This window comes from Gymnogyps californianus, chromosome 4 (genome assembly GCF_018139145.2).
Source record: "Gymnogyps californianus isolate 813 chromosome 4, ASM1813914v2, whole genome shotgun sequence".
Classification (NCBI taxonomy): Eukaryota; Metazoa; Chordata; class Aves; order Accipitriformes; family Cathartidae; genus Gymnogyps; species Gymnogyps californianus.
The window spans coordinates 51,993,738-52,021,444 of NC_059474.1; the positions used below are offsets into that span (position 1 = coordinate 51,993,738).

Below are 27,707 nucleotides of genomic sequence, written 5' to 3' on the forward strand. Positions count from 1 at the left end.
TGTATAGTAGGTGTATTAGAAAATCTCATTTTGGCTCTAAATTTATTATCCACTTTAAGTGGGTAACTTTGTAACTGGGAATATTACTAAACTTATTTTTATTGCATACTTGAGTTTGGATTATGTAGGCATATTTCGAATCAAGCATGTGCCCTGCCAAATGGCTAGTACAGTTTGCCAGTCATGTGGAAAAGCAAAAATCTCAATTTGATTAGGCACTGACAGATATTTACATATATATTTCACCATTTCCAAATACATTCATATAGTTGTAAGCACTTCTATTTTTATAAAGCTAGCTCTTACTGATCATGCAGAACTGCTAATGGTCCAGATTCAAAGAAACTTAAATCATGTAAGAGTGACTTGGGAATTTTGTTGCTGAAATGCTAAACTGGAGTCTAGCAAATGTTGTCTACCATATTAGGAGGTTGCCAGAATGCTACCCTTGCTCATGCAAGGTCTAGCTCAAGGTTGGGAAATGAAACACGTGTTCATCTAACTGTACTCAAAGGTCTGTCTCATACATGTTTTCCATGGTCGTGTTTGCCAAACACCAATAAAACTGGGTCTCCTCAACAATCTCACTGATGATCTTTTTAGTAAGCAACCAGAGAAAGTGGTAGCAGTAGTGCCTCTCTTTTCACAACAGCAGAGTGGGAGGGATGCTGGAAGCCTGTGATTACGTCCTTCTTGTACCCAAGGAAATTCAGACCCACTTCTGGCTATTGAGCAAGCGGCTCGTGAAGGCAGGAGGTGAATGCTCTTCTTTCCTCCCTTCAACAGTGTTCCTCTGTGCAGAAAAGTATCCAAGATTCATTGGTTCAGGGAGGAAAAAAACCAACAAGCATCGTGTGAGTATCAGTGAGCGTGATTTTGCATTGGTCTTTGTTTGACACTTCTCTAAGAAGGAAATGTCTTTTTTTTTTTGTTCTGGGTCCAGGGACTATCTCTGTATTCAATGCAGTGCTTTTTATGTAAATTATGTTCTTAGGAATGACTAACGTATCAAGAAGAGTTACCATAAAAATACTGAGGTAATTTAATGCATTGCAGAATGATTTTGGATTACTGTGCTAGACTAATGTGGAAAGCAGACAGCTGGCTTCAAGTAAAACATTAGTATATTGTCACTGGAAGTTAATAAGCTTTTTTCAGTGAGATGAATAACAAAAACCAAAAAAATACCTCAGAAATTCAGTTAGAAGAACAATTGTAAGTTCCCTGTTTCCTAAGCAGGGATCTTAGAAGATGTTATTTTGGTCTGTCTTGCCTGTTGGTTTTCCCTTGGCACTTAGCAAACTGCAGGTCATGTATTATGAACATAGTCTAATACCTAAGTCAAGATCTTGACTTCATTAACTTCTACCTAAGGAGAGATGCCTCTAGCTGATACGCTCATTCATTTGGCAGTTTCATCAGTTCTGGGAGAATTACTGCTTTTTCTTCTGGTCTGAAGCATTAAATTGGTCACTGAAATTGAATCTCAGGTTTCTAAAGAAGTGAAAAATATTCCGTAATGTGCAGTTTCTATACTAACCAGCAGAGATTTTTGTCATAGCCTTTATTTTGATGTAATAGTGATATACAGGTTTTAGGAAATGGACAACCCACAGGACTTAAGGTTTCAAGTCAATTTAATTGGCTTGAAGTAGGAAGATGAAGTAATATGTGCATACAAATTTATTGAAGAGTTTCCTCACTTCCCCTCACCAAGGAGGAGTGAGAATCTGTCTGAACTATGCACAACTTTGCATTTTCAGCATCAGTTCTCCCCTTCTTTATAATCCCCATAAGCTTCTCCATGATCAAATGTGAATCTCCACAGCACTTTCTCTCTATTCCCCAAATACACACTAGTTTTGTGGGCAAGTTATATGAAACCCACCAGCCCTGTCTGGAAACCATACTGCAATGCATTAACTACAAATGTAGAGGCTGTCAGTGGAATTTCTAGAAGTACTTGGCATCAAGCAGAACTGAAAAGAAGCAGAAAGCCTCCCTTTATAGTCTGCCTCCTGAATGGCCCTGTGCTAAACCCTGTGATTTGAAACTCACAGTTCCTCTTACCAATCTGATGTGTCCTGCCAAAGGAACCTGTATAGTCCACAGTTCCTAGGAGCACTTTCTATGGAAGCATTTGTTGTTATTTTTACTGATTTTCCCTTCTTATTCTAAAGCAGATCAGTTTTAAGATCAAGTTTCTTGTCTTTTTTATGTCCCTCGAAGCTGCTGGCAGCAGCTTCACTCTCTCCTTCATTCCCTCCCTCCCTCCCGCCCTCCCTATTTTGTTCCCATAACCTGGAAGCATTTACTCATCTGATGTATAGTTTTCCCCTCTTCTATCGATCTTTGATTATGTTATGATCACGATTAAGGTCACTCTCCTTCACCAAAGATTGCCATGAATAAGCATTGTTAGATGTCCACTGAAAAAGGCTTATGTTGCTGAAAGAAAGAACATTTCCTTTTGCTCTGTTGGAAACTCTGCCTTTTCTCCAAATAAGGGTTCTGGTGAAGATAAGGCATTTTTTTTAAGTGAGTTATGAAACGTTTGGGGCATTTGCACAGTTAAAGTTATATTGCTACACAGCTGTAGCATATTTGGATGTCTTAAAGAAAAAAAGTAGTCTAACTACAATTACATCATTCACTCTGCACTCTTCTTTCCAGAACATTATAAGGCTTTAGTCTTGACAGTTCAAGAGTGAGAGGAAATGAAAGCTGACCTGCCTAGGAAATGGGGTCTATTTCTATAACTAGTAAAAACTGGGAAGTCTTATGAGTGCATTGTACTTGAACAGAACAATTAAAAATAATAACCATAAGCTATATACCCTAGGATGTACGATATGTAGCAGAAGTGTGGCAATAACAGATTTATATGTAGAAGCCAGATTATAAATGCGACGTGAATGTGCTTATGTAACAGGCAAAATGAACTGGAATGTTCATTATTCTTTTAAGGCAGAGTCAAGGCAATGTCACATTATACATTAGCTTGGTCCTATTATTCATTGGGTATATGAATTATGGAAGTTACGTAACATATAACTGCACATTGTCATGCATTTTGATGATGTATTTTTTTAATGGTTGTATATATTTTATATATTCTATAAATTGTATGTAGGCTGCAGTTGTCTGAGAACACTTACTGATCCTGGGCTTGCACCAGTGAAATAAACTAAAATTTAAACATTAATAGTTGCTAATAAAGTTGAGGTGGAAAGCGCAGGATTATTTCACTCTTTATTAAAAAAAAAGAATTTTCAAAAGAAGACAGAATTTAAAAGCCTCATTCCCTTTCTGTCTTCGTGTGCACAAGTTTATGGCTAGCTACTCTAGGGCCTGATCTTTTCATTCTGTTTTTATAGACCTCATATAATAATGTTGTGGTCCACTATATAGTCAGTCCTTGCTGCTCCTCCAGTGCATATAACAAAAGAACCTTGTCAACATGCATTTCAGGCCCTTAGTTCTAAAATTAGTTTTCAAGACTGGTGTCTTGAAGTATGCTGGTGAAAATGAGTTCTGATTCAGTTGATGAGTTACTGAAGGTACACTTCTGCACTTTGATTTCTTTAAACTTCATCATTTTAATCTTTAGTTTTCACACATTATTCTCCTTAAATAGTGCCTTTAATTTTCATTTTTCATGAGGAACAATATTTTAAGTCTTTGGAATTTTATCTGTATTATTTTTATGTTCCTCTTCACTGTTTCATGTTGTCAGTCCATTTCACTCACGTACAATTGGCCATCTGTCTAGATACTCTCCCTTGGAATGATGCTCAACATTGCATCCACTTTGGGCATAGTTCCTTTCAAATATTATTTTGTTGTTATCTACTGTGTGGCTGATGGTGAAAGTAGACGCCTGTTGATTGAAGCTTTGTCAAAGATCTTTCCAAATAAAGAGGGCCTATTCCAATCTATCCACAGCAAATCAGAATTTCTTCAGCTCTGTAGGTTCTTAATATTGATTTTTTTGGCATGGTGCCGTATTGTTGTGGGTTGACCTTGGCTGACTGCCAGCTGCCCATCAAGCCCCACTCTATTACTCCCCCTCCATCAACAGGACAAGGGGAGAAAAATGCAATGAAAAGCTCATGGCTCAAAATAAGGGCAGAGAGATCTTTTACTAATTACCATCGTAGGCAAAACAGACTTGACTTGAGGAAATTAATTTAATTTATTTAATTTAATTGCCAATTAATTGTAACAGAGTAGAAGAGTGAGAAATAAAGCAAAACTAAAACCACCTTCCTCCTACCCCTCCCTTCTTCCCAGGCTCAATGTCCTCCCAACTCTTCTACCTCCTCCCTCCAAGTGATGCAGGGGGACGGAGAATGGGGATTGCGGTCAGTTCATAATGCTTCGGCTCTGCTGCTCCTTCCTCCTCATGCTCTTCCCCTGCTCCAGCGTGGAGTCCCTCCCATGGGATACAGTCCTTCACGAACTTCTCCAGCATGGGTCCTTCCCACAAGCTGCAATTCTTCAAGAAATGCTCCAGATTGGGTCCTTTCCACAGGGTGCAGTCCTGCGTGAACAGATGACTCCAGCGTGGGCTCTCCACAAGCTTCAGCTTTCTTCAGGGCACATCCACTTGCTCCAGCATGGGGACCTCCACAGGCTGCAGGTTGGATATCTGCTCTGACGTGGTCCTCCATAGGCTGCAGGGGGACAGCCTGTGTCACCATGATCTTCACCACAAGCTGCAGGGGAATCTCTGCTCTGGCACCTGGACCACCTCCTCCCCCTCCTTCTTCACTGACCCTGGTGTCTGCAGAGTTGTTTCTCTCACATCTTCTCACTCCTCTTTTGCAGCTGCTGCGCAGCTTTTTTTACCCTTTCTTAAATGTGTTCACAGAGGCGCTACTGCCGTTGCTGATGGGCTCAGCTTTGGCCAGCAGCGGGTTTGTCTTGGAGCCATCTGGAACTGGCTCTGTTCGACATGGGGGTAGCTTCTGGTGTCTTCTCACAGAAGCCACCCCTGCAGCCCCTGCTTCCTGCTACCAAACCCAGAACCCTTATGTGCTACCCTTGCCACATAAACCCAGAACAAATATTAAAAATTGGGATGTATGATGGAGGGAAATACCATATTAATAACAATATTAACAGCTACAAATAGTTGGGGGCAAAACTGTTTAATTAAGAATTAATGCCCTACTCCCTTCTGTAAGCCTTTGTTTTCATAAAAAACTTTGCTGCAAGGTAGAAAATTTCTGGAACTTGATTTCCTTTCCTACTTCTATTCTGCCTTTCTTTCCAGCCCTTTCTCCTCTTCCCTAGGAATTTATTGTCAGTTTTTGCATTTAGGGACTTCAGTCAGACTACTACTCTTGACCTTGTATCAAGAGTATCCTTAAACACAAGACAGTGATGGAATGACTTATGTAGAGCATCAGACTAAGTACTCACAACTGTGAGGTTTTATTTAATTTGATATGGCGCTCCTTGTGCATGCATGTATGCTGAATTGTGCTGCATTTATTTCTGTGTTCCCTGTTGAGCGGGGAATTTTGATGAAAGAGAAGTTTATAAATGGCTTTGGCATTGTTGAGAAAAGAAGTTTTTTTGAGATAGGTTTGTTAAAGCTCTGACTAAAAGCATCTGTCCTAACTAAAATATTTGTGCTTTTGATTTGTGTCAAAGACACCTAAAACCTGAATACATGTTCCTCTCAGGCCATCCTTGAAATTCACAACAATTTTAATACATGCTTAAGACCAGCATCAGCAATTGAAAGCAGTGGAGAGAGAGCCTCTAGGGCATCAGAACTTCCCGTAATGAAAGCTATTTGCTTTCATTTTTTCCCTGTGTGTCAGTGCATTTTTCAGACCTACTCGCATTGTGTCAAGAAGTCAATAAAATTCATAGTTTTTATATGTTGTAGTGTATTTGTATAGTAAGGGTTTTTGGGGGCTGTTTGAATAAGTTCTGCTCTAATGGCTGAGTACTGTTAGTGTCTAAACAAAGAGGGATTTTTAAAAAATCAAAACTGGGTGGGAATGAGGACAAAGTATGAGAAAAGGCTGTGCTACATCCGTGACCCAGAAAGGTTGGAACAGGGCTCTGACCATCCTCAGAGAGAGGAGAAGAGCAGGAGTTTTACAATTTACAAGAAACAGGTGCTGGAGGAAAGACTGCCAAGCTCTGGGAGGAACCGTGCAGAATGTCATGCCAAAGCCTGAGAAAATTAGTGTGATTGTGATATTATGCAATATTAGTTTGGAAAGAGCTTAAGCTAATTAATCACCCTTCACAAAGTGAAGGCTGCACACTTCATGTTAACTTTACAAGTATCTAGATTTGCTGAGATGAGAATCAGCATGGTCCTCCTTTACTGCTTGTAGGTTATGTCTTTGAGTTTGGGATCTCAAAATTTGTCAGTCCTTAAAACTTCTTCACCATATGTGCTGCAGAAAAATGCAACTTATCATTAACTTTCCCTAACTACTTCTTAAGCAAGCTGCTTTGTGAGCTCAGCAGGAGATGAAGGGGTTGTAGTGCTTTATAATCCCTTCCCTTTGGTTCTTTTTTCTCCATGACAATTCAGGAGTAGGTATCAGTGATTTAGTCTTTCTAGTCAGAAAGTGCGAACAATAACTTTAGTTATAACATTAAAATTTGCAAAATTCAGTACAAAACATCCCAGTATCTTACAGAAAACTCTAATGCCCTACAGAGATAGTAGGACATGAAAGTATATTATCACGATAGCTGTGTAGTTAACATGTACCGCTGCTGTATTTCTCGTTTTTTCCACCCAGCTTTAGCGTTTGCTTTAATTCTCTTTTATTGTTTCCTAATTTAGCCTATAATCTCTGTGAAATAAGTTGTGGTCAGGGAGAAAGTGTTTATATTACAGTGATGTGTTTGCATTGCTGTTATTGTTTGTTTTTCTTGGTAAGCTCTTTGTTTATGGTCTGTGAGCAAGTGATTAAAGCCGATAAGGGTGAAAAAAGATTGTGTGGGTGAGGCTCGGATTTGAGACATTGGCAAATACAAGATTAGTGCCTGCATCAGCCATGGAGTCTTTAATTCTTCAGCCATCTATTTACTCTTTGCATCTTACTGTCATAGACTGTTGTGAAAACGAATTAATTGGTACTAGGCTTAATTATCTCTTTTTTTGTTATATCTCAGCCCTGTCTTAATCACCAGGATAACAAGTAGGGTAAGGGTTATTGTTTTCGAGTCTCTGAAATGCTTACAGACAAGAACCAATAAGTGCTGGTTGGCTAAGAAGCAGTCTGAAGGTGTTTCCTCAATTCAGTTTTGGCATAAGCAGCTATTATTCGGTTTATTTGAGTTGACCTGCATTGATTATGATAGTAGTGAGTCTGGCATACTCTCTTCGTTTCCCTGGCACTAGCCAAGAGCACTTGAATCTACACCATATTGATACTTGAGCCTAAATCTTCATTTAGCAGATCTGAAGGGCTGCTCAGACATACTGTAGGAATCAGTCAAAGCAGAAAGACTTGCAGGTCTTTGGCCTCCATTTGCTTCTAAACTTACCCTCTTTACAATTCTTCTTTGTTCCTCACAATTTCTATGGGGCAAAAACAATAGGGCACCAAACCCTCCCCCAAAACCTATGATTTGTGCTGGTTCACTTGAGAGTGCTTGCTATGAAGATTTACTGAATTAACTTGGAATGTTTTCCCCCTTGACTTCTTTTGGTTCTGAAGAAAGCCCTGTAACTTCCGAGTAGTCTGCAAAAAATACAGGAAAAATTCTACATATACTTTCATTTTGATTGCAGGCTGCTATTAATGCTTTACCAGTTTATTTCATTCCCTATAGCTACTGCTAAGGGGGCAGTTCATCTTGAATGCTTTTTGCTGAAGTAGAATAGTAATTTCAAGGCAGTGAAATATAAACTTCATCTTAAATGAAAACAGTGTATTAATATCCTGCACATCTGTTCACAGAGACATCTGCACTTAAAAATATGTATGCAACACCATGCATAAATGGTATATGTTCTAGCCCATTCTTCACAGAGATGCTGAAGATACTGTGACAAATGTCTTAGGGGAAAGAAGGAAGAGAGACAGAGGAATATTGTTAGAAGGAAATAGAAGGTTGATAGGCAAGCTATAAAGCAGTGTTACATTGTCTTCTGTTTTACTTTATGTCGCTACTTGCAAAACTGAGGAAATGTTTTGCTGAAAATCATTCACGTATTTGCTAGTGTGTATCTGATTTTGGAGGAGGGTTTTCTTAGGATGCCAGTAAAATGTCTGAGAAGAAGTGCTGTTTTTTGGACAAGAGAGTTAGATTCACTATTACAGTATTTTCCACTCGCATAAATTGTGAAGTGAAGGCAACTTTTGTTTATGCTTTAAAGAGAGAAGGCACAATTATAATGTTTCTACCATGCTACGTGCAGTTAGGTTTTTGCGGGTTTTTTTGTGAGCTGTGCCACACTGCTGTTTGTAGTGTCAGCAGGAGGAAGGTTGATGTTGAGGATGGTGGTTAGAGTAGGCAACATGCAGTATTAATCACATAAAACGCTATCATCATGACTGTATTGGTACCAATAACTATTTCTAGCCTCTTCTGCTATAAATGGAAACCATAGCTTTAGCATACCCCTAGCAAACAGACTGTACGTTACCAAGTTGTTAAGTCTGCCTGTGCAAACAAGCACGTAAGCCACCTTGAGCTGTGTGGTCTGTCTGCAGCACCCTCCATCAATCTCCATCACTCCCCTGGTGCAGGCTTCCTTTCTGTCCTCCTGTATCTCACCCTTTCCTCAGTGATGCTTCCAGAAAGCTTGTCACTTGGAAATGAAAAATGATAAGATCAGGTGAAGCTTTGCTTTCCAGCCAGCACAGACTTGAGATCCTGAGCCTGCAGTATCACCGTCTGGCTTCAGATCAACAGACAAGGCTTGATAGTGACTGCTTTCATCTTGAAAAGGAGTCATAGTCAATCTGTTTTGTGCATTAGAAGAGCAAGGGAAGAACACTTATGGTGCCGAATAAGTGAGCCTGTTAGTGACTGCTGAGTAATGTTAAACTGTAATAACAGAGCTTTATGGTTGTTTTTTATGCTTTCACAACATTTATCTATCTTTTGTGAGATCTCTCAAGCCTAGTCTTATTTATTTTGCCCACATTTTGAGACTGAAGAACATTGTCAGATAGTTGAGGTGTCTATGTAGCTTTCAAACACTTTTTTTTGTGAAATGGTGACTTTGTAGGACAAGAGCATGGGGTAGTAGGACAGAACTGCTCTGTTTGCTGCTATCGATCTGAGGGCCACCAGTATGAAGGCACAGGGGAACTTCAGTACGCTGCTGCCTTTTCCAGGGCTGCCCTTCAAACTACAGTCTCTAACTGAAGGCAGCATTGATGTCTTTCCATACCAACCCACAAGAAACTGCTGTAGCATTTAGTCTTCAGAGAATTTCCTCCTAAGTTCCCAGATGTGTATCAGAATATGCATTCTATATCCTATCAGATAAGGACAGATAACTCTGCTGGCAGATACAGCAAGCACATTTTGCTTCTAACCTCCTTGTACATGTGTGCGATTCTCAGAAATTTCCTGCATCTCCTACCTGCTCTCTCACAGCAGGTACCCATGTTTGTAGTTAAGTTAGCTACATCAGCAGTCAGCAAGCACAACTGAAACCTGAACAGTTATTTTTTTAATACAGAATGACTGCCCTGAATATTTTCCTTATAAGTAGGTGTTGCATCTGGTATGTATTACTACAGTTCTAGGTCATAAAGGTCACATGTCAGTCCGTATAATTTAGGTGTGGTGTCTTTGGTGCAATTTCATTTTACGGACTTTTTTTCTGCTTCCATGAATTTCTTCTTATGGTTCAGTTCAAGTGAAAAGTTCTTTATCTCCTGGTAGAAACTGTTTTGTATCATACAGCAAATGGACAGTTTCACTGACAGCTCACAGCTATTCCCTTGTGCATTTAGTAGCACCCAATAGTACTTTAGTACTGCATTGGGCTAAGTTGTATGTTTTTTCCTTTGATGGGTTACTGTTTTAGGTAGACTGCCGACATTTTCCTGAGGAATGCGAAAAAGTGTAGAGAAATTGCACTTTAAAGTGGTTTATACCTCAGCAAGATTTCCTGAGACAAAGAAAAGTCACTTCTTCAGTTCAAGGCTGTTCTCTGCACTAAATATAAAAGACCTGCCTAGAAGAGAGTGTGCATGAAAGCTTTGAAGAAAAGGTCACAGGAATTCTTTATAATGAAAAACATTAGGCAGGGTGCCTGTAGGTGTCATTACAGGCTGTCTTGTGTGTACCCAGAGGCCTAATCTTGGAAACAATTAAGTGCAGACATGTGAGTAACTTTAATTGTGTACCTGCCAGATCAATAAGACAAACTGAAATCTTTCAGCTTTTTAAGATCTTTAGTTTACAGGTTTCCCTTCAGTTGTTAGAATAGAACAGTGTAAATGAAATGTGGGGAACTTGTCTATTATAAATTTAGTATTATATTGCAAGACATTGAAGAGCTCTTTTACATAATACTTGTGCTTTTTTGTTTTGTGCTCTAAATAGGGTTATTTTGCTAAGCACATCAATACCTGGACAAATAATTATCATGCTTTCTGTTTTCTATTCCTTTCTGTGATACACTTTTTGGTCTTAAATTGACACTTCATTTGGTTTTTGGGTTTGGAGAAAATACTGTCTTCCATGTTCATGTGTACTTTAAATGAGGTGGTTTGCATATAACATCAATGCATTAACTGAGAGGAAAAAAAACAGTGGGCTCTGCTGGGAAATGAAATCAATCTATAATTACCTGGTTAACTGTGTTTGTCTATATATTGCACTGGGCACTGTACACTGTCTCACAACACATCATATTTTATCTGTTTTGTCATCTGTCTTATAGAATGCGCCTGCAGGAAAGTGAAAACACTTCTTTTGCTTTGTTTGAACATCAGTGGATAGTGAAGCATACATACTTGAGTATATGTATTGAGGATAGACAGACATCCAGCCATAGGTTTTTTTCTTAGTCAAAAAAATTGTTGGTCAAGGTGAAAAACAGTAGTTACGTGCATTACTGTAGTCTGTTTTAATTTAGTTTGGTTTGGCTTTCTTTGTATTAATCTGTAAGCACATGAAATTATTTTATCCTTCATATTGGCTAGTGTCTTGGACTGATTTCAATGCTTCATCTTTATTTTATTTTATTTTGCCTTTTTTTTCTTTATTGGCAGGTATATCAGGACTACAGTTACATGCAAAAGCCCTATTAGAGCACACACTGAACTGTACAAGAAATCTGCTGTTATCTAACCAGGAATAGCAAGACCTTTTTCTTTTCTTGTACGGATTTCTTCTTTTTTGGCCTCAGATTGTAGTTTATGTAGCACACAGTGACACTGGAGAAGTCCATCCCTGGAACAACCCAAATAATAGTGAGGGTGGTGTGTTGCTTGGTTTCTTACTGGGTTTTTTTTCCCCTTCAGAGAGAAGAAATTATACATTACCTTATTCTACCTCCCTCTTCCAAAGAATTCCTTTCCTTTGACCCTGCCATCCTGCTCTTTGTTCAGCCCATATCAAGATCCTCACTTGTTCTTATTCTCCAGTCTCCCCACTTGCCCCAGTCAGCCCACTGTATTTCAATTAGCTTTTGATAGAAAACCTAATGTAAATACTTTCTCCTACTTGTCCTCCTCAACCTCTTACATGTGTTACTTGTCACAAGACAAGCCTTCTGTAGTGTCTTCTGTCTTAAGTGAAGACAACCTCGGGACCACTTTAATGGCTTCTTTCAGATTTACTGAGAGTCCTTTTAGGCTGTGCTTAGGCTTCTGCTTCTCCAGTCATCCTACTCTTCCTCAAGTCCATCCTTCATCTCCTTTGCTCAAAAACCTTCATTTTCTAGTGACTACTTCCTAGCCCAAACTTATAATCAATACTCCATTCCCCTTATTGTAGACCTGCCAACCATGTATGTCGAGACATTCTTCTTTGGGTCTTGTCCTTTTTGGCATCAGTGGGTATTTGGCTCTTTTGCTTCTGACTCTTTAGTGGTTTCTTCAGTACAGAATGCCCTGGCTCTCTCACCAGCACACTGTCGGATGCCATCAATCACTTTTGTGTCCTTTTCTTCTTCATTCACAGCTCATTGAATTATCTTATCTGACTACATTAGTCTATCAGATAAAAGGTTAACTCAGAGCTTTCGTAATCTTCCCCAGACATGTTTTGTTTTGTTCGAGCTAGATCTGAGTGGGTCCAGAGATAAACCCCCTGTATAGTCACATGTAATGTTGTTTATTGCCCTGATATCAATCCAACCTAACTAGACTTTGCAATGTACCTCTGAAATTAATTATGTGCTCTGTTGTAGTTTCTTCTGGAATCAGTTACACCATTAGGATGCTATTGTATTTGGCTTCCTGATTTTTCACCCTCTCATGAAAATGTTCCAGTAAAATGCCTTAGTTCTCAGTTCTTCTGAGTGATTCTTCATTTCAGGAGCATATCTCATCACAGCAAGCAGTTCAGGCATCAACTGAACTGAGGTCATAATAAAGACTGTCTTGTAAATGTTTACATATAGAAATATATTAATTCATCTTTCTTAAAATAAAATATACAAAATCTACAGAATTATTAATGGAAATCAGATACCAAAACTGTTGATGGTATACCACTAAGACTTTTTTCAGGAACTGTCTTTTATTGAGACAATCCTTTAGTAACCTGCAAAATTTTATTTCTGTATAACATAGTTCTTTTCATGTCAGAGAAATTATCTTTTGAAGGCTTCCCTCCAAGTTTGTGTTGCTCAATGGAAATTAACTGCAACTGATGTTTCTTCTTATGGAAGCTCCCATATGTGGCGTACAAGTGGATTTGCACAAAACCCGCACGTCAGAATGCTGACTGAAACCACTGCAGTAGAGTAAATTATCAGATACAATTGTTTTTTCCCCATTGTCTGTAAAGTCTTCAGCTGTCATTTAACTGGGTGAAAATCATGTCATACGAGGCTTTAGTCATACCAAATCTTACTCTGAATGTATACATTATTATAGAATTGAATAGGTAGTGAATTAAACAGCATGTTGTTGTTCCAAAGAAGCGTTTCAGCCCGTGTAATCATGCTTATGAGTTTTGCTATGTATTAATGGCAATATGTACTTTGTAAAGGCCACGGGGATAGATAATTATTGAAAATTTAAAAAACAACTGTCTCATCCTACATCAGGACTGTAGATCACTGCAGGATCAGTGAAGGTGACAGAAAGACTCATCCACACATTGGTGGTAGAAATTCCTGCTAACATCATTTTTTAAATGCAGTAATGATTCACTATGTGAAAACGGTCTTCTGTATCCCCTGGCAACAAGAAACAAAATGTATCTGTTCTTGTCTGGTGGCCTTCAAGAACACATCTGAAAAGTCATTTGTTTTCACAAGACAATCATGCAATGTTAGAAGCCCACTCCCACCCATTCTTCATAAACAATTCTTCATAAAGAATAAACAAAAAGTAGACCTCTGGAGTTAGTGTTATTAATCAACAATTTATTCTAGCTCTTGATCGAGTTGTAGGGCAATTTTTTTGGTATGGTGTGAGTTATTTCAGATTCTATCTGTGACTTTTTCATGCATGAAAAATAATACTGTATTTTAAGCAAATTACTCTTAATATTTAATATACAATTGAAATCTGAGAGATGTGACTTTTGTCCTCAGAATTTCTCAGATTCCTATAGCAACACAGTATCCTATTATTTTATTGCTTGACATACTATTAAATTTTATTCTTTAGTCTGCTTAGGATAAAGAAAACAGAGAATCCGTATTTCACAAAACATGTAAAAATAGAGAACATTTCCTTTAAATATAATATATCAAATGAGTGGTGTATCTTTGTGTAGGTAGCTGAAATTTAGTAAGTCAAATGCTTAAAGGCTCGTGTCAAAATAAGCACAGAAGACATAGGTTCTTTTTCTCAGGCTTGTTTTTGAGCAATCGCACCCTGTTCTCTTTCCTCCCAGCATCTAGCAATTGATGCTATTTTTAGAAATTATTCTGATAATAATCACTCAGCAGACTTTAAGTTGAGTTGTTAAGAGTACAGTACTCTTAGCTGGAGAATTGCATGATGATGTACAGAAGGCTTTGACCTTTTCAAATCTCCAGTTTCCCTATTTTGCTTTATAAATGTAAAGCGTGAGAAAAAAATTGGGATTTATCCAGAAGAGGCGCTTACTGCACAGTTACAATTTGCATTTATGGAGCAATGGGTTTCTTCCAGTTTTAAAATAGAGTTTAGTTATATTTCACACTGGCAATTGTGTGAAGAATTTTTGTGTGGGAAGTTAGACCAGAAGAGATTATTCACTGTGTATGTTCATGTCCTAGCTAACTGTGCAGTAGCTCCCTGCCTGGACAGTCCACAGGGGAGAAGATACTTTAGTCCTGGAGGAACTGGCTGACTTTGGCTCACAGGTTAATTTAGCCTTGCTTATACAAATGCTGTAAGGTGAACGTTAAATTTGTGCACCCAAGGCACAGTTTTAAATGAGAAGAAGCAGAAGAAAGCCCTTTCTCTTGAAAAGTATTTAAATGATCATGAGAATTGAAATTTGTATTCATTTTCTACTATAAACCATTAATCAGCTTTAATTATAAATGTATTCAAATGAGACTGCAGAAGTGATCATACTGCTCAAAATAGAAAATAAAGTTATCAATGCTATTTTGATGTTCATGCATTTTTACATTTTTTCCCCGCTTAATTTTGCCTTGTCTTTTTCCATTGGTGTTGATTTCATAAATTGAACTTCATTAATTGTGATTCACTACTTCAGGCCCCGATTATACATGACACTCCATGCAGGCAGTACCCTTCATCTGCTTGAAATGGCTTGCAAAACAGGAACATCAATCACTTAAATCTGTGACTGTTGGGTATAAGTCACTGCTGTGTAAATCTGTTGAAGGCCCATGCTTGTCTTTTTGAAGATTTGGAATTCTATGACATCCTATGTTCAAGAAAAAACTCCCTTGTCTCACTAAAATTGTTTCAAAATGTTCATTACTTTTGCCTCTCAGTGGAATGAGTATGTTTTCAAAATAAGTTGAGATTATTTACTTGTTCATATAACACTTGGAAATATTTTTTTCTTTATGTGTTTTTTTCTTTTCTGATGTTTAGGATAGGTTAGGAATCCATGTGGACATAGGATATCAGGTATGCATTTGTAGGCATTTGGAATCCAGTGTTGTTGGCTATGGGGAGAGAGGTATCTTCTGGGGCTCTGGCAATCATTGAAGGGCAGTTTCCTTCTATTTGATTATGCTTCAAGCTGCACAAGATTCCCCTGAAAAGTATTTAGCAATATCAATAGTTAAGGTTTATGATTTCTCTCTTACTTTTGCTACGTATACTTAATACAAGTATCTGACATAGATTCAGTTTGTATTTGGTGGGATGGTTCCATTCTGGCATAGCCAGATCACAATTCATGAAGAATGGCATAGTCGTTTCCTACAGAATCCTTAAGATTTCAAGCCTGGATGGTTTTAGTTCCTGGTTTTGGGATGCTAGACATGTTATTTTCTAAAATAATACAGTCTGACTTTCTGGCAATTAGGCTCGGTTTTCACATGCTCCCAATATAAGCATTTACTAGTGACGTTTTAAAAGCAAAATTCTTTTGTTTGGGGAAACTTGTGGTAAACAGATGGAACTAATAGTATTCATTGTTTTCTAGTTTCTGTGATGTTGTAGAAATCCTCTGAAAAATATATACCTGCAGGTAGCTTTCCTAACCACAGTGTTCTCACTTAAATTTAAGTTTAGGTACCTGCCTATAATAACCTGTAGAAAGCATTCAGCAAGAATCCTATGAAAATTGTCGTTCTCCTTCATGAAAGCCATACTTAAATGATGAAGATTTTCTCTTGGATTTTTGTATGCATCTGTTAAAAAGCTACAGAATGGCTTTTTTTTTCCTGCTTACTAGATACAATACTCTCTAACTTCTTTGCAGAAAACAAACAAATGAAAAGTAATGTACAAGCCGTTTGTATTCACTGTTAATATATTGTCTTTAAGAGCCATTAGTAGAAGTTGTAAATTCCCCTTATTTTGAAAAAGTGTCTTAATGCAGTTTTGTTTAATGTAAGGTTTCCCAGAACTCCTGGTACTGAACTCTGTGTCTCTGGCTAGGACAAGGGTTAAAACTGCTTCTGGGCACCTATCCATCACCCTTCTAATACAGAAACCAATTAGACTTTATACTACTGAAGGACAAGCGTTAACTGAGTGAAAGAAATGGAGCCATTAGACTAGAAAGGATTGAAATCTGACACCCAGAATTTTCTTCTGATCGTATGTGGGCAGCTTCCACGCCCTTTGCAACATCCCAGTGTTGCAATATGAGCGTTGTATGTTAAAAAAAAAATGAGAAGTTTTTAAAAGCCATCATCATGTGCTCTGATTGAAGCAGAACTTCTGGCAAAAAAAGTATGTGGCCATTAATTGAAAGGTATAATAAAATAGACAGGCATGGGTGATATTGATTTTAGCATTCCCTCAATATTGATTTCTTCTGTTGAAAATACAATGTTCCACAAGTATGTCTTTGCATCTGCAGTGTATGTGCTAAAAGTTTCTTATATTTGATCTGTTCATTTCCTGTATTCCAGTATAAACTCTTTGCCAAGAAACATTCGTCTCTATTCTCAGAGCAACATCCTTTCCAAGATTGTCCTTTGTATGCAGTATCTGATGCAGACAAATAGAAAATTGTCCCAACTTTAAGAGGCATGAAAAAGCAGACTGATGAAATTTTTGTACTGAACTTAGCACCCCTGAAAGGTTGGGAGCAGCAACAGGATAAGAGCCAGAGTACAAAAGGCATAATGTGAGTCAGGCTTTTCAGCCCAGCTCTGCTGATGGACATCACTTAAACCCAGAGTGTTTCTGCTGCCTGCAGATCATATGATCTCTCTGGGTGTTGTTTTATATCCTTTCAGTTATCAATTTCTCTTGGAGTTCTTGGGGGTTTTAGGAAGAAGTTGGGTAACTAGCTTTTGCTTGTAACTCAGATCACAGCTCATGCCTAGGACAAGGTAGTCACATGCAGTTGGCTCTGCACGAGTTTGCCTCTGGAAGCAGCTGATGCAGAGACAACCACATGGCCTCCCTGCAGCAGCCAAGTGGTGTTAGCACCTGCCATCACTTCTGTGGTGCTGTGGAGTGAAAGATGCAACAATGATGCCAAGAAAAACTTCTGGTTTTACCGTAACTGAGCCTACAGAAATTCTTGTAAGCAGTGGCAGCTGCTGAGAGCTAAAATCGTAGTGGTGGATGGAAGGGGAAGGGAAAAGAAGCAGATAAAAGAAACTCAATGCAGCTATGTAGAGAGATTGCCATCAGATAAGCCAGGGTGCCAGCTGCTTCGTGGCATAACATGAATATGGATAAACTCCTAGCCTGTAGCATGAGCCCAGGAGTTTGCTGACATGTCTCCCCATTTGCTTTGACTCTTGCTGATTTATTTTTGTAGTAGTTCTACCAAAGCTATTTCAAGGAATACTGATTTATCACATGGTGACTGAGCCAGTATCTTAACCTTGCTAGAATTACCAAACTAGAAAATAAATAAATATATAAATACAATAGTGGAGATTCATGTAACAATACTTCCAAAGAAAACAGACAGTATTTATTTTTTTAAAGTATTTTTCATTTGAAAAGCTCTTTATATTTTATTGTAGTTAAGTGAATGTGAAAGGTATGTTCAATTTTTCTCCCTGGTTTCCCTATTAATGTTGAAGGGTAGGAAGAAATTATACTAATTTGTATTCCTGGACATAATATAAATGAAAAATGAATATTTTATTGCTAATGGCTTTATAAAATGCTATTCAGATATCTCAGCAAGTTTAGTATATAATTCCATTGCAAAACACAAAAATGAAAACAAAATGCTTGGCTGAGGGCTCTAAAAATAATGATAATGCAATGCCTAAGTACTAGTACAGGCAGCTTTTAACTCCTCCATTCCTTTGCGAGTTGCATCAGTTTCTTAAGCAATGCAGTTGGGCCTCCCCAGACTGTACAGAGCTTGGGGCTGAGAAGCTGTGTCAAAATGGAGGTTCACTGTAGTGAAACCTGACATACTTTTCAGACATGCAGTATATGACCAGCTTCACTGTGTATCTTTTCAGTAGCAAACCAATTGTATGGCTGCTACATCACAGCAACCACATAAAGAGATTCCTTCAGTCAGCTTTGTGTGTGTGTGTGTATTTTTATATATAAATATACATTAATATAGATACTATATATACTTTATATATATTATATGTATTTTAATATATTTTATATATCAGCCTATATATACGGGCTGAAGGGGATGGGCGTCGACCAAAGGAAGGGAGAAGGGTAGAGAAGGTGGGAAGACTTTCAGGTGGAGGGAAGTATGGTGAATAGAAGATGCTGTGCAAGTACCCTAAGAGGTAAGAAAGAGCAGACAGTCTTGACAGATCTTGATTTGAGCTGGTAGGAAGAGAAGTAAGTATTAGACTAGAGAAGGGAAGAAGAACAAGTAGAGCTGGAAAGACTGTGGAAAGCTTACTGCAGTTGGGGTAGTTTCTATTGAACCCTCTGCCAGGGTGGGAGTTGAAGTTCCCATTGTGCCTTACCCTTCTTAATCTTTCCCTTAAGAATGAAAGCTGCTGTCTGAAGGTAGAAACTCAGCGTACCACGTATTTACAAAATCAAGGAATATTTATTCTGCCTTGACCAACTCCACTTTGGAACCTGCTTGCTAAACCAAAAAGCAGGCTTAGCATGCTTCAAAACTGTGTCTATGGTAATCAGAATTTCTACATTTCAGGAGCTGAAATATTGCCTTATATTACACAAAGGGATTCAACTTGCTGAAATCTTTAAAGAACAGTACTATTAAGAATATTACTATTAAAAACACTGTGAAGCAAATAACATGGCAAAACTTACTTACTTATGTTTACCTTTTATTTCTAACAACATCATACAGAAGAAGTGCTGCAGCCAGGGAAAGCATATTTCAAATTGTTAAATGTCACTTACTTCTTTTCTTGCAGTGGGGAAAAAAAAAGGTCTGTCTTCCTTGATTTAGCAGCAGACACATATAGATGTTTAAAATGTTTCCTTTAAGCTGTTACTGGGGAATTCAAGACAGTTTTGAGAATGAAGCCTCTGCATCTAAATAAGTTAAAATACCCTGTCAGAAGTGGTTCCATACTGAAATTGTAAAAACCTTTCTGAGAACTGATGAAGAAGTGAGAATAATTGCAGTCACAACATTTAGAAAGTGCAAAGTGGCTTGTTAAAACCTCAATGAAATGCATAGCAATTGAAGGCATCTGAATCTTTTTGAGAAACATAGAAAAATAAAACAGCCTTACATTAAAACACCAGTATGAAAATCTGGCAATGTTGTTCTTGATGCTTACAAAGTAAAATAAAGGTAGAAAACAACTGCACAATTGAGCAGCAAATTATTAATGAAAATCAGGCTGGCTTCATTATGTTCAGATTTAAAAAATAAGTTTTATTAATGTTATGAAACATTGTCCTCGTTCAGATGAAAACAATACGTGGCAGGGAAACTGTAGGCAGAAAACTGACCACAGTGTTGCAGGAGATATCACCTATATCCTTAGGTACAACATATAGGCAAAGGGATGTACTGAACAGTAAAGCATGTGTAGTTTTTTGGACATGTGTGCAGTGTACGAGAAAATGTGTACCTTAAAGACAAATATTCATTAATAGCAAGTGCAAATAGATTTTTATCCTGAAAGAATGGTGTCTTTCTCTTGTAGACTAAAAAAGACGTTACATAGGCTGTAAGGAGATCATGAACACCTTTCAGAGCTTCACGGAGAACAGTTAGTTGTACGAGTATGTGAGCATAGGAACTGTTTTGCTGAATTTGGCACCTGAATCCATGTCTGACTTCAACAGTGGCCATCTGTGGATACTTCAGAGGAACTTACAGAACAGCCTGTTTTCAGGAGCATTTTTTTCCTAACTTATCAAGACAGTTATTTCCACATATCTGGAAGCATATAAATGTATATCCTGTGTATGGTTTTATCCTCTTTAATGTAATTGTAGGTGCATCTATTGTTTGTATTAATATCTGATCCTTTTTGGCTCCAGCTTATATCTTGGTCCCAGTATGTTATGATACGTAATGATGCAGAACGTACATGAATGTGTAAGGGAGGGAGAGGAGGTGATTCTGTTACCAGATTTGATCCTTCTCAGTTTAATTAATTTATTACTTCTTTTCTAAGTGTTTTATTTGAAAGGGCAGAAAAACGATGGATCTGTATGCAGGGAAGATGTAGGAGTTTGAGAGAGCCCAGAGATACTTTGCTGATAGACTCTTCTTTGAGTGGATGCAGACTTTTTCTTCCAGATTCATGCTATGGCTGTAGTATGGAGTATCAGTGTAGTTACTCTTAGTGCTGCGACGCAGGCTTTGGAGAAAGAAAAAGTCTTTGTGACTAGAGTAAAAAAAAGCATCACTGAACCTACTGTATGAGACAACCATCATATTTGCTACAAAACTGAATGCATTTTGAGCAAAAAAATGTGTATATTTGAACCTGAAAGATCTCCTGCAAGGAAAGAAAAGCAATTGAAACAGGCAGCCTGCAGATTAAAATCCCAGGAGAGTACTTGGTTCTCTCGATTGACTGCTGAAAGAGCAGAAAAAGCTGATGTTATATGATATTACTAGTGAAGAATATACAATAACAAAATGTCAAGGCTGGATAGTATAGTCAATGAAGTATGAAAGAAACAATAGAAACTGAAGAGGGAGTAGAGTTTTGCTCAAGGAAATCAGTTCTCCACTGTGTTGTCAACAAAGTGTTTGCGTCTGTGAAAGCAACACCCTGGTTTTCATTAGGATAAAAATATGACTGGAGTTGCATTTAATATAACGTCTCATAGTAGCAGTCCCAACTCACACAGTCATTGACGATCCTGCAGTACTCTTCACAAAGAGATGTTAACCCCAAAGTCATTGTCCAAATTACTTTTGAAATTACATTCTGCTTGCAGATAGAAGTGAAGGGGGTTTTTAGAGATTACCTTGAGTTGAATTTGCTGTTTGGGAAGGTACACATGGTTTTCTCCTACATATTAATGGACCCTTCATCTAACCTCTGTGTGCCAGGAAGTTACCTGACCAAGGAAACTTATGTCTCTGTTTATTACGAGTCTTGTGAAGGAAAGCAGGGAATAAAGACAAACTGGAAGGATGAGCAATGAAAAATCAAGGTGAAAATAAAGAGAGAGCAGAAAGGAAGGGATATTTGCTATTAAATAAATCTATTAGTTATGTAGTGATATATCTGTCATTTTCTATTATGAGAAACGTGACATTTATGCTTATAAAAACAGACTGGTTTTTTCCCCCTCTGTATGTACTCAGTTGTAAACCAGCAACCTCCAATTCTTGAGCCTCTATTTAGAGGCTTAGTTCAGATTTCTACTTTGTTTACAAATTTAAAAACATGTTTATTAAGGTGTTCTCCTTGTGCCAGCTACCAGATGTTTTATGTGTTAGGTATTTTCGTATTGCCATTTTTAGAAACTGAAAAGCTGATAATAATAGTAATTTGTGCCTGGTACTTTGATATTCTTACACTTCTGCATTTAATATAAGGAGAAGGGGGATAGCTAGCTTAGTAAATTTAAATATTTGAGTAAATTAAATATATATTAAATATAAATTAAGCAATGTTAAAATATAATCTGAGTCTAAACTATTTCAAACACTGTAGCCCTGCAACAAACCATGGACTGGTTATATACTCTGTATGTTGCTTGCTGGTTATGGGCTTTATAATTAATTTAGCCTAATTAAAAGGCTAAAAGAGCATCTTTCCAGCTATTTTTCCAAGTAGAAACAAATAGCAGTCAACAAAATATCCTTCATCCTGATCCCTCCTTGCTGAAAAAAATTATTGTGCAAAATACTACATTTAATGTGTTTGCTCAGAGTTCCTGAGAACTCAGAGACTTCTAAAATAAACAGTACAAGACATACTAATGCTGCTAAGTGACAGATCAGCGTCATATCTTAAATGGGGTGAAATTTCCCACTGGCATTTCGCAGCTCAGGTGATTAGCTTTGCTTAGATTGTAAAACAAATCAAGGCTAATCTGTCAGCCCATATACTAAGTGCTGGTTGAGAATCAGTAGATAATTGAACCACTAAAAACTTGCTTGGCTATCCACACCTCACATACTAGCATAAAAAGAGGTAGCAAGAAGCAGTAGCAGTTGTAATTTATGGTTTGTCCCTGCAATGGGGGCTACGATAACTCAGGTCAGATGCAAGAGCCATGCAGCCTTCTAAGCTATGGGAGCAGCAAGCTCTAGGCAATGGACCAGGCAAATACCGGAAAATAATAATTAAATGTCTCAGCTGATAATTGCACGTATTAGTAATTACTAAGAATAATTAACTGTACCTACTAATAAAAGTCACATTAAATAGATTTATAAATAACCACCTGGATTGTATTCAAAGGTGTTAGAAAATAGGCCTAAACACATTTTACGGAGGCACTTCCATTCTTAGTGAGTGAGATTGGAGATGTTGGGGAAAATTAATCAAACATGGTGGGGGGTGGGAGGTGAAAGCTCATTTCATGTGCCTGCTATTTTTTCTTATCAAAGCTAATTTTTATTTTTTTGGCCTTAATTGTTTATAGTAATATTATTTGCAGGAAGTGTATGTATCAGCAAAAACTCATGACATTAAATAATATAGAAACTACAGAAATCACAGCTCTCCAAAAGCGGGAGCATTGCACACTCTGGATGAACAACTGGAGTGCTTGGACTTGTGATTTCTATCTTTGTTTTTAACAGCCCTTCATAGCTTTGAGCAAATCACTTCCCCTTCTTTTTCACTTTTGTTGATAAAACGGGATAATAATATTTAAGCACAGTATTTCATAAAGATGTTGTGCAGACCCATTAATAAATCCATTTGCAGGTCTTTGATTACCTTCAGTATATCAGAATGTCACTACTGAGCTTGCTGACTGCACTTACTCAATTTCCTAGTTCTACTCAACTTCTGGATCACAAAATGATACTTAGTGGCATAACTTACGATACAACTAAAACTATCACCCTGAAAGTCAGTTCAACATTCATCCATTATTCCTTAGAAAAAGCTATAAAGCACACAGATTGTCTTTTCTTTTCTTCAGTTATTATAAAGATTTATTTGATCTCTAGCCTTAATATCCACTGAAGGTTTTCTCTGTCAGCGTTAACTTCTTAGATCAATAAATTGCGATACTGATCTCCAGAGAAGTCAATGTCTACCAACTATCCTTGCAGTGTTTACCCTTGTTGAAAAGCAGTTGTAGCAAATTAAATTGGCTTCTGTCAGTCGATGATATACAGTGGATGGTCTGTATTTTATGGTACAATTAATGAAGGTTGATACATAGGCCTCTTCATAGAGAAGATCAGATTAAAGACAAGGGTTTGTAGTGAGAAAAATCACAATTTATGAGGTGAGGTGAATCTGTTTTCATTTAAAGAACAGTTGCTGAAGACTGGAAGATGACTATTGTTTTCAAAGGAGCATTGTTTTAACAATGTGCATTTATATATACTTGATCTTCTGTATTGCTGGAAAAACACTGACTACATTCTCTAATCTGCCATTAGACAATTTACGTCAGTATGTAGGTTTACGAAACATTCTGTTTTGAGGCAGGTATACACAAGTGGAAGAAAACAAAGCAAAACCAAGCCTGTAAATACTTTAAAACAGCTCCAGAAAGAGCTGCTTTCTCTTTCACCTAGCTGAAATGGTGGGAATCTGTCCTCAAGCAGGATCCTGATCCTGGATCTCCAAACAGGACGCAGAAATGGGAAAAGTTTCTTCTCTTAGACTTGTTTTGTTCCTTTGCCTCATTGTCAAGAAAATTCCTGATAGTTAATCACATTTTTAACATTGCTCTCCGAGGATAAGTGATTAGCATGGCTGAGCAGTGACTCCATGGTACCTGTGCAGTTGCACAGTGAGGATGATGTATATTTAGGCTGATCAGCTCTAGAAATTAGAAGAAAACTTGAGCATTGATCATTGTAATCGTGAGACAATTATTGGCAAAATTCTAATAATGTCCATTTGCTGGATTTAGCAGCCTGCTCCGAATTAAAAAATGGCCTAAAAGCACTGAAAGAAAAGCTCACAGGGTTGTTTTCAACATGGGCATGATGGTATTTTCTAAACTGTTGTTCTGAGAAATACTTGAATTGCTTGGTATTCAGAAATTTTAAAAATAAAGTTTAGATGATTAAAGCTTTGCAAATTCTCTGCCCTCCAGAACGCTCAGAGGTTTCCAGCAACACAGGGAAAAGGCTCAGTCTACAAAACCCGGCTGTGGTATCACTGTGCATCAAAAATACATTTTAAAATGTTACAGTTGCACAGCAAAGTACTGCAAAATTAGGAGATCTCCTAATTTACCTAATTTTGCCTAATATGTATAATTATGATACAAGTGATGTTTAACATCTACTACGACTTATAAAATATGATTATAGCCTAATAGTGTAGCATCTTCTAGTTAATTTATAACTAAAATCTATCAGCTTTAAGCCAGACTTAAAGTGAGTGGCTGCTTTTATGAGAACAGAATTGGTTTAGGCAACATCAAATAAAAAGTCCTCAATGGGTGAATTCCTCACAGTTGTAGTTTTTTTGTATGTATGGGGAGTTTTAGACTGCAAAGTGTGATTATGACAAATACCCCGTGGACGGTAAATTTAGGTGGGAGGTGTGATGTTGTTTGAAATTGTTAGTATGTCCCTTCAGGAGGGCAAGCTGACACCATCTCTCAAAACAGTGATTAGTTTGGAAGGTTGGTTTTTTTTTTTTAATAGCTCAAGAAACAACCCTTTTGGTACTGTCTCATTTAATTCACCGCTATAATGAACTGTGTTAGCGCCACTAGATTTAATTAATTTACACTGGCAGAGAAGCTGCTCTGCATTCCTTACAGAGGAAAATTACTGAAGTTGTTGGGAGGGGCCGCTGAGGGTATGTATACATGGACAGCTGTAGCCAGACACAGGCTCTTCTGCCAGTGCTCCTATCTGGCCAGACTCAAACCATTTGCAGTCCAGAAGCTGTGTAGTCGTGCTGCCCCTACTAATACAGCCCACCTCTCAGCAGCCTTTTTAGTTCAGGCATGGTGCCACATCAGCGTGGCATCCAGACCTGGGCTGGCTTGTGTCCAGTCATCACGGCAGAGGCCATCGTGTGGCTGTGCCCTGAGACGTTTTGCCAAAGCAACTTCAGCATCCTTAGAGCTGTTCGACCTTTCTTAGATTCCAGCTATCACTGAAGAACTTGCAGTTCGTGTAGTGTACAGGTACCAATCTGCTTTGCAGATTTTCATACTGAGGCTGTTTCAATGCTTAAAAGATTGGACTGCCTTCCTGTGCACTTCTAATTGCAAATCAGGGTGCTTGATTTAGTTTGGAAAGCAGCTACCTGATTTTTTTTTCCCTCTTAGGTTTTTTCTATTTGTGTAAATTAAAAGACAAATTATCCTCAGGTGAACTGTTGGCTTTTGAGGCAGAACGTTCTCACAGAGAAGGTCTCCAGTTTTGTCTGCACTTTGAGTTTAATCTAAAAGAGCTGCGTTTCACTTCCTTTTAGTAAATATTACCAGCCAGTTTCCTTGATGATCAAATGCAGGAGTCCGTGTTAAAATTTCTAATGTTTCTGAATACCAGAGTGATGGATTCAACAAAGATATTGGCTTTCTGACATGTTATAATCTCCCTTATTCCTCAACAACTTCTCTGTGTTCCATGGATTATAAACTACTTATCTCTGTCTTTCTCTTAGGAAATAATTACCATGGCCCCCTCCTTTCTCCTTTACTTGAATCCCTTTTATTTAGCAAGTAACTGTTGTCTTTTCTTTCAGGTATGGTGTAACTGATACGTATCTAATTAAACTCAGTGATTTTTCTCACTAGGTGTTAACTTTGAAGTCTCTACCCTGTATTTCAGATCTGACATAGGGATTTCATACCCAAAATTTCGTCTCAAGTTTTCATCCTGTACCAGTTGGTTGAATAAAATACGGTATCTCTGGATAAAAATCTTCTGATGAATGAACTGTTAGAACTTCATGGGTGGAGCCGTATTCTTCACTTGCAGAATTTGGACTTATTGAAGGGGTCATAATAGATTCATAGTGATGTGAAACCAGATATCTGATTAGTTACTTGCATAAGTTGAATTCATTAAGTCATTCTGCATTGCAGTGCCGCAGTGTGAAAAGGAAATGAACTAGCCCATGCAAACTTGTTTTTTTGTATTCTCCATTACATATTTTCTGTTTTATTGTTGGTGGTGGATTTTTTCATTTTAGCACTTAAGGACTTATTTCCCAAGAAGTAACCATATATTCTAGTTTTCTCCAGAACAATCTTGGTATTGTTTGTGTATTTTTTTAAATCCAGATTTTGTTGTTCTTCTATTATTACTATTCCAAATTATTAAGTTTCCACACTTCTTTTCATATCTGTCACATCTGTAAAAATAATGACCATGCTAACCAACAGGTTACTGAAATATTACCTAAAAAAGAGTGGGTTTTTAGATCAATCTTTCAAGCATTTTGACTGGATAGGTCCGTTGAAGTACACTGACTTATTTTCATTATTAACTTTGCTGTTCACTGTTTCTTTTCATATATTAGTGCTTGTTTGTAAGATATATAAGACTCAGGTAAAAGTGATCTTTTTTTAAACTTTGATCCAAATACTTTCCTGCAATATATTGCTTTCCTGTTCATTTTGCCTTCTAACTTTACTATTGGGCCATCCAAAAAATAATAAAAATTAGAAAAAAAAAAAATTGTGTATCATAGCTTGTTCTATATGAACAAATTTTTGTGTTCTCAGTTATCCTCTTGTATTACTCTTTTGTAGACACAGTATGTTTGTGTATTTGTGCATATGTTTCAGTCTTTGAATGGGGAGTTCATTTAAAATAAAGAAAATGCAAAGTACCCATTAGAGAAATACTTTTACTAATTAAAGGTAAATACAGTACAGATTGCAGTTGCTTTGTCAATCTAATTCTGTTGGATTTTCAATGTTGTTTTTGAGCTCTTTTTTTTTTCCCAAAATGTAAAAAGATGTCTGTAGAACTTGATTGGAAATGCAAACTCCTGTGTGCTTTTCTTTCAGAGTACAGACATGAGTCCAGCTAGTAGCACCACCTCACTCCCTGTTAGCCCTCTTCCTGAGGAGCCGTTATTTTTCAAGGTACAGTTAATTAATTTCATAATAAATATTGCATATGAATTTTGGCTTATCATGTTACCTGGTGTACTATGAAGTGTTATTATTACTGCTTCCTTTTCTTTAAATTACTGTGATATCAGCAGATGTTCTATATATATATATACCATGCAGTTTTCAAGAAATACTAGAATAAAATGTTATAGGTTTTGAGAGGATTATTTTTCCAGCAGACTAGCGCTATAAACCATTTTTTTTAAGACTCTGTTTTTATCCATCTCATCTGCTGGTGATACATTTTGATATGTGCATTTCTTTATATGTGTGTATGTCATTTTTCATCAACAGATTTCT

At 37.5% G+C, this 27,707-nt stretch overlaps 1 protein-coding gene across 5 annotated transcripts in view; it reads left to right on the forward strand.

Annotated features, from left to right (window-relative positions):
• The window catches only part of CCSER1 (coiled-coil serine rich protein 1), a 719,834-nt gene that overhangs the window by 312,577 nt on the left and 379,550 nt on the right, over positions 1 to 27,707 (forward strand). For all 5 annotated transcript variants that reach the window (XR_007766366.1, XM_050895848.1, XM_050895851.1 and 2 more), the window contains exon 10: positions 27,300 to 27,377. Coding sequence is in view for 4 of the 5 variants with exons in the window: in XM_050895848.1 (XP_050751805.1) it covers positions 27,300 to 27,377 (78 nt within the window). In the remaining variant the exon portion in view is untranslated. The remainder of the gene's footprint in view (positions 1 to 27,299; positions 27,378 to 27,707) is intronic.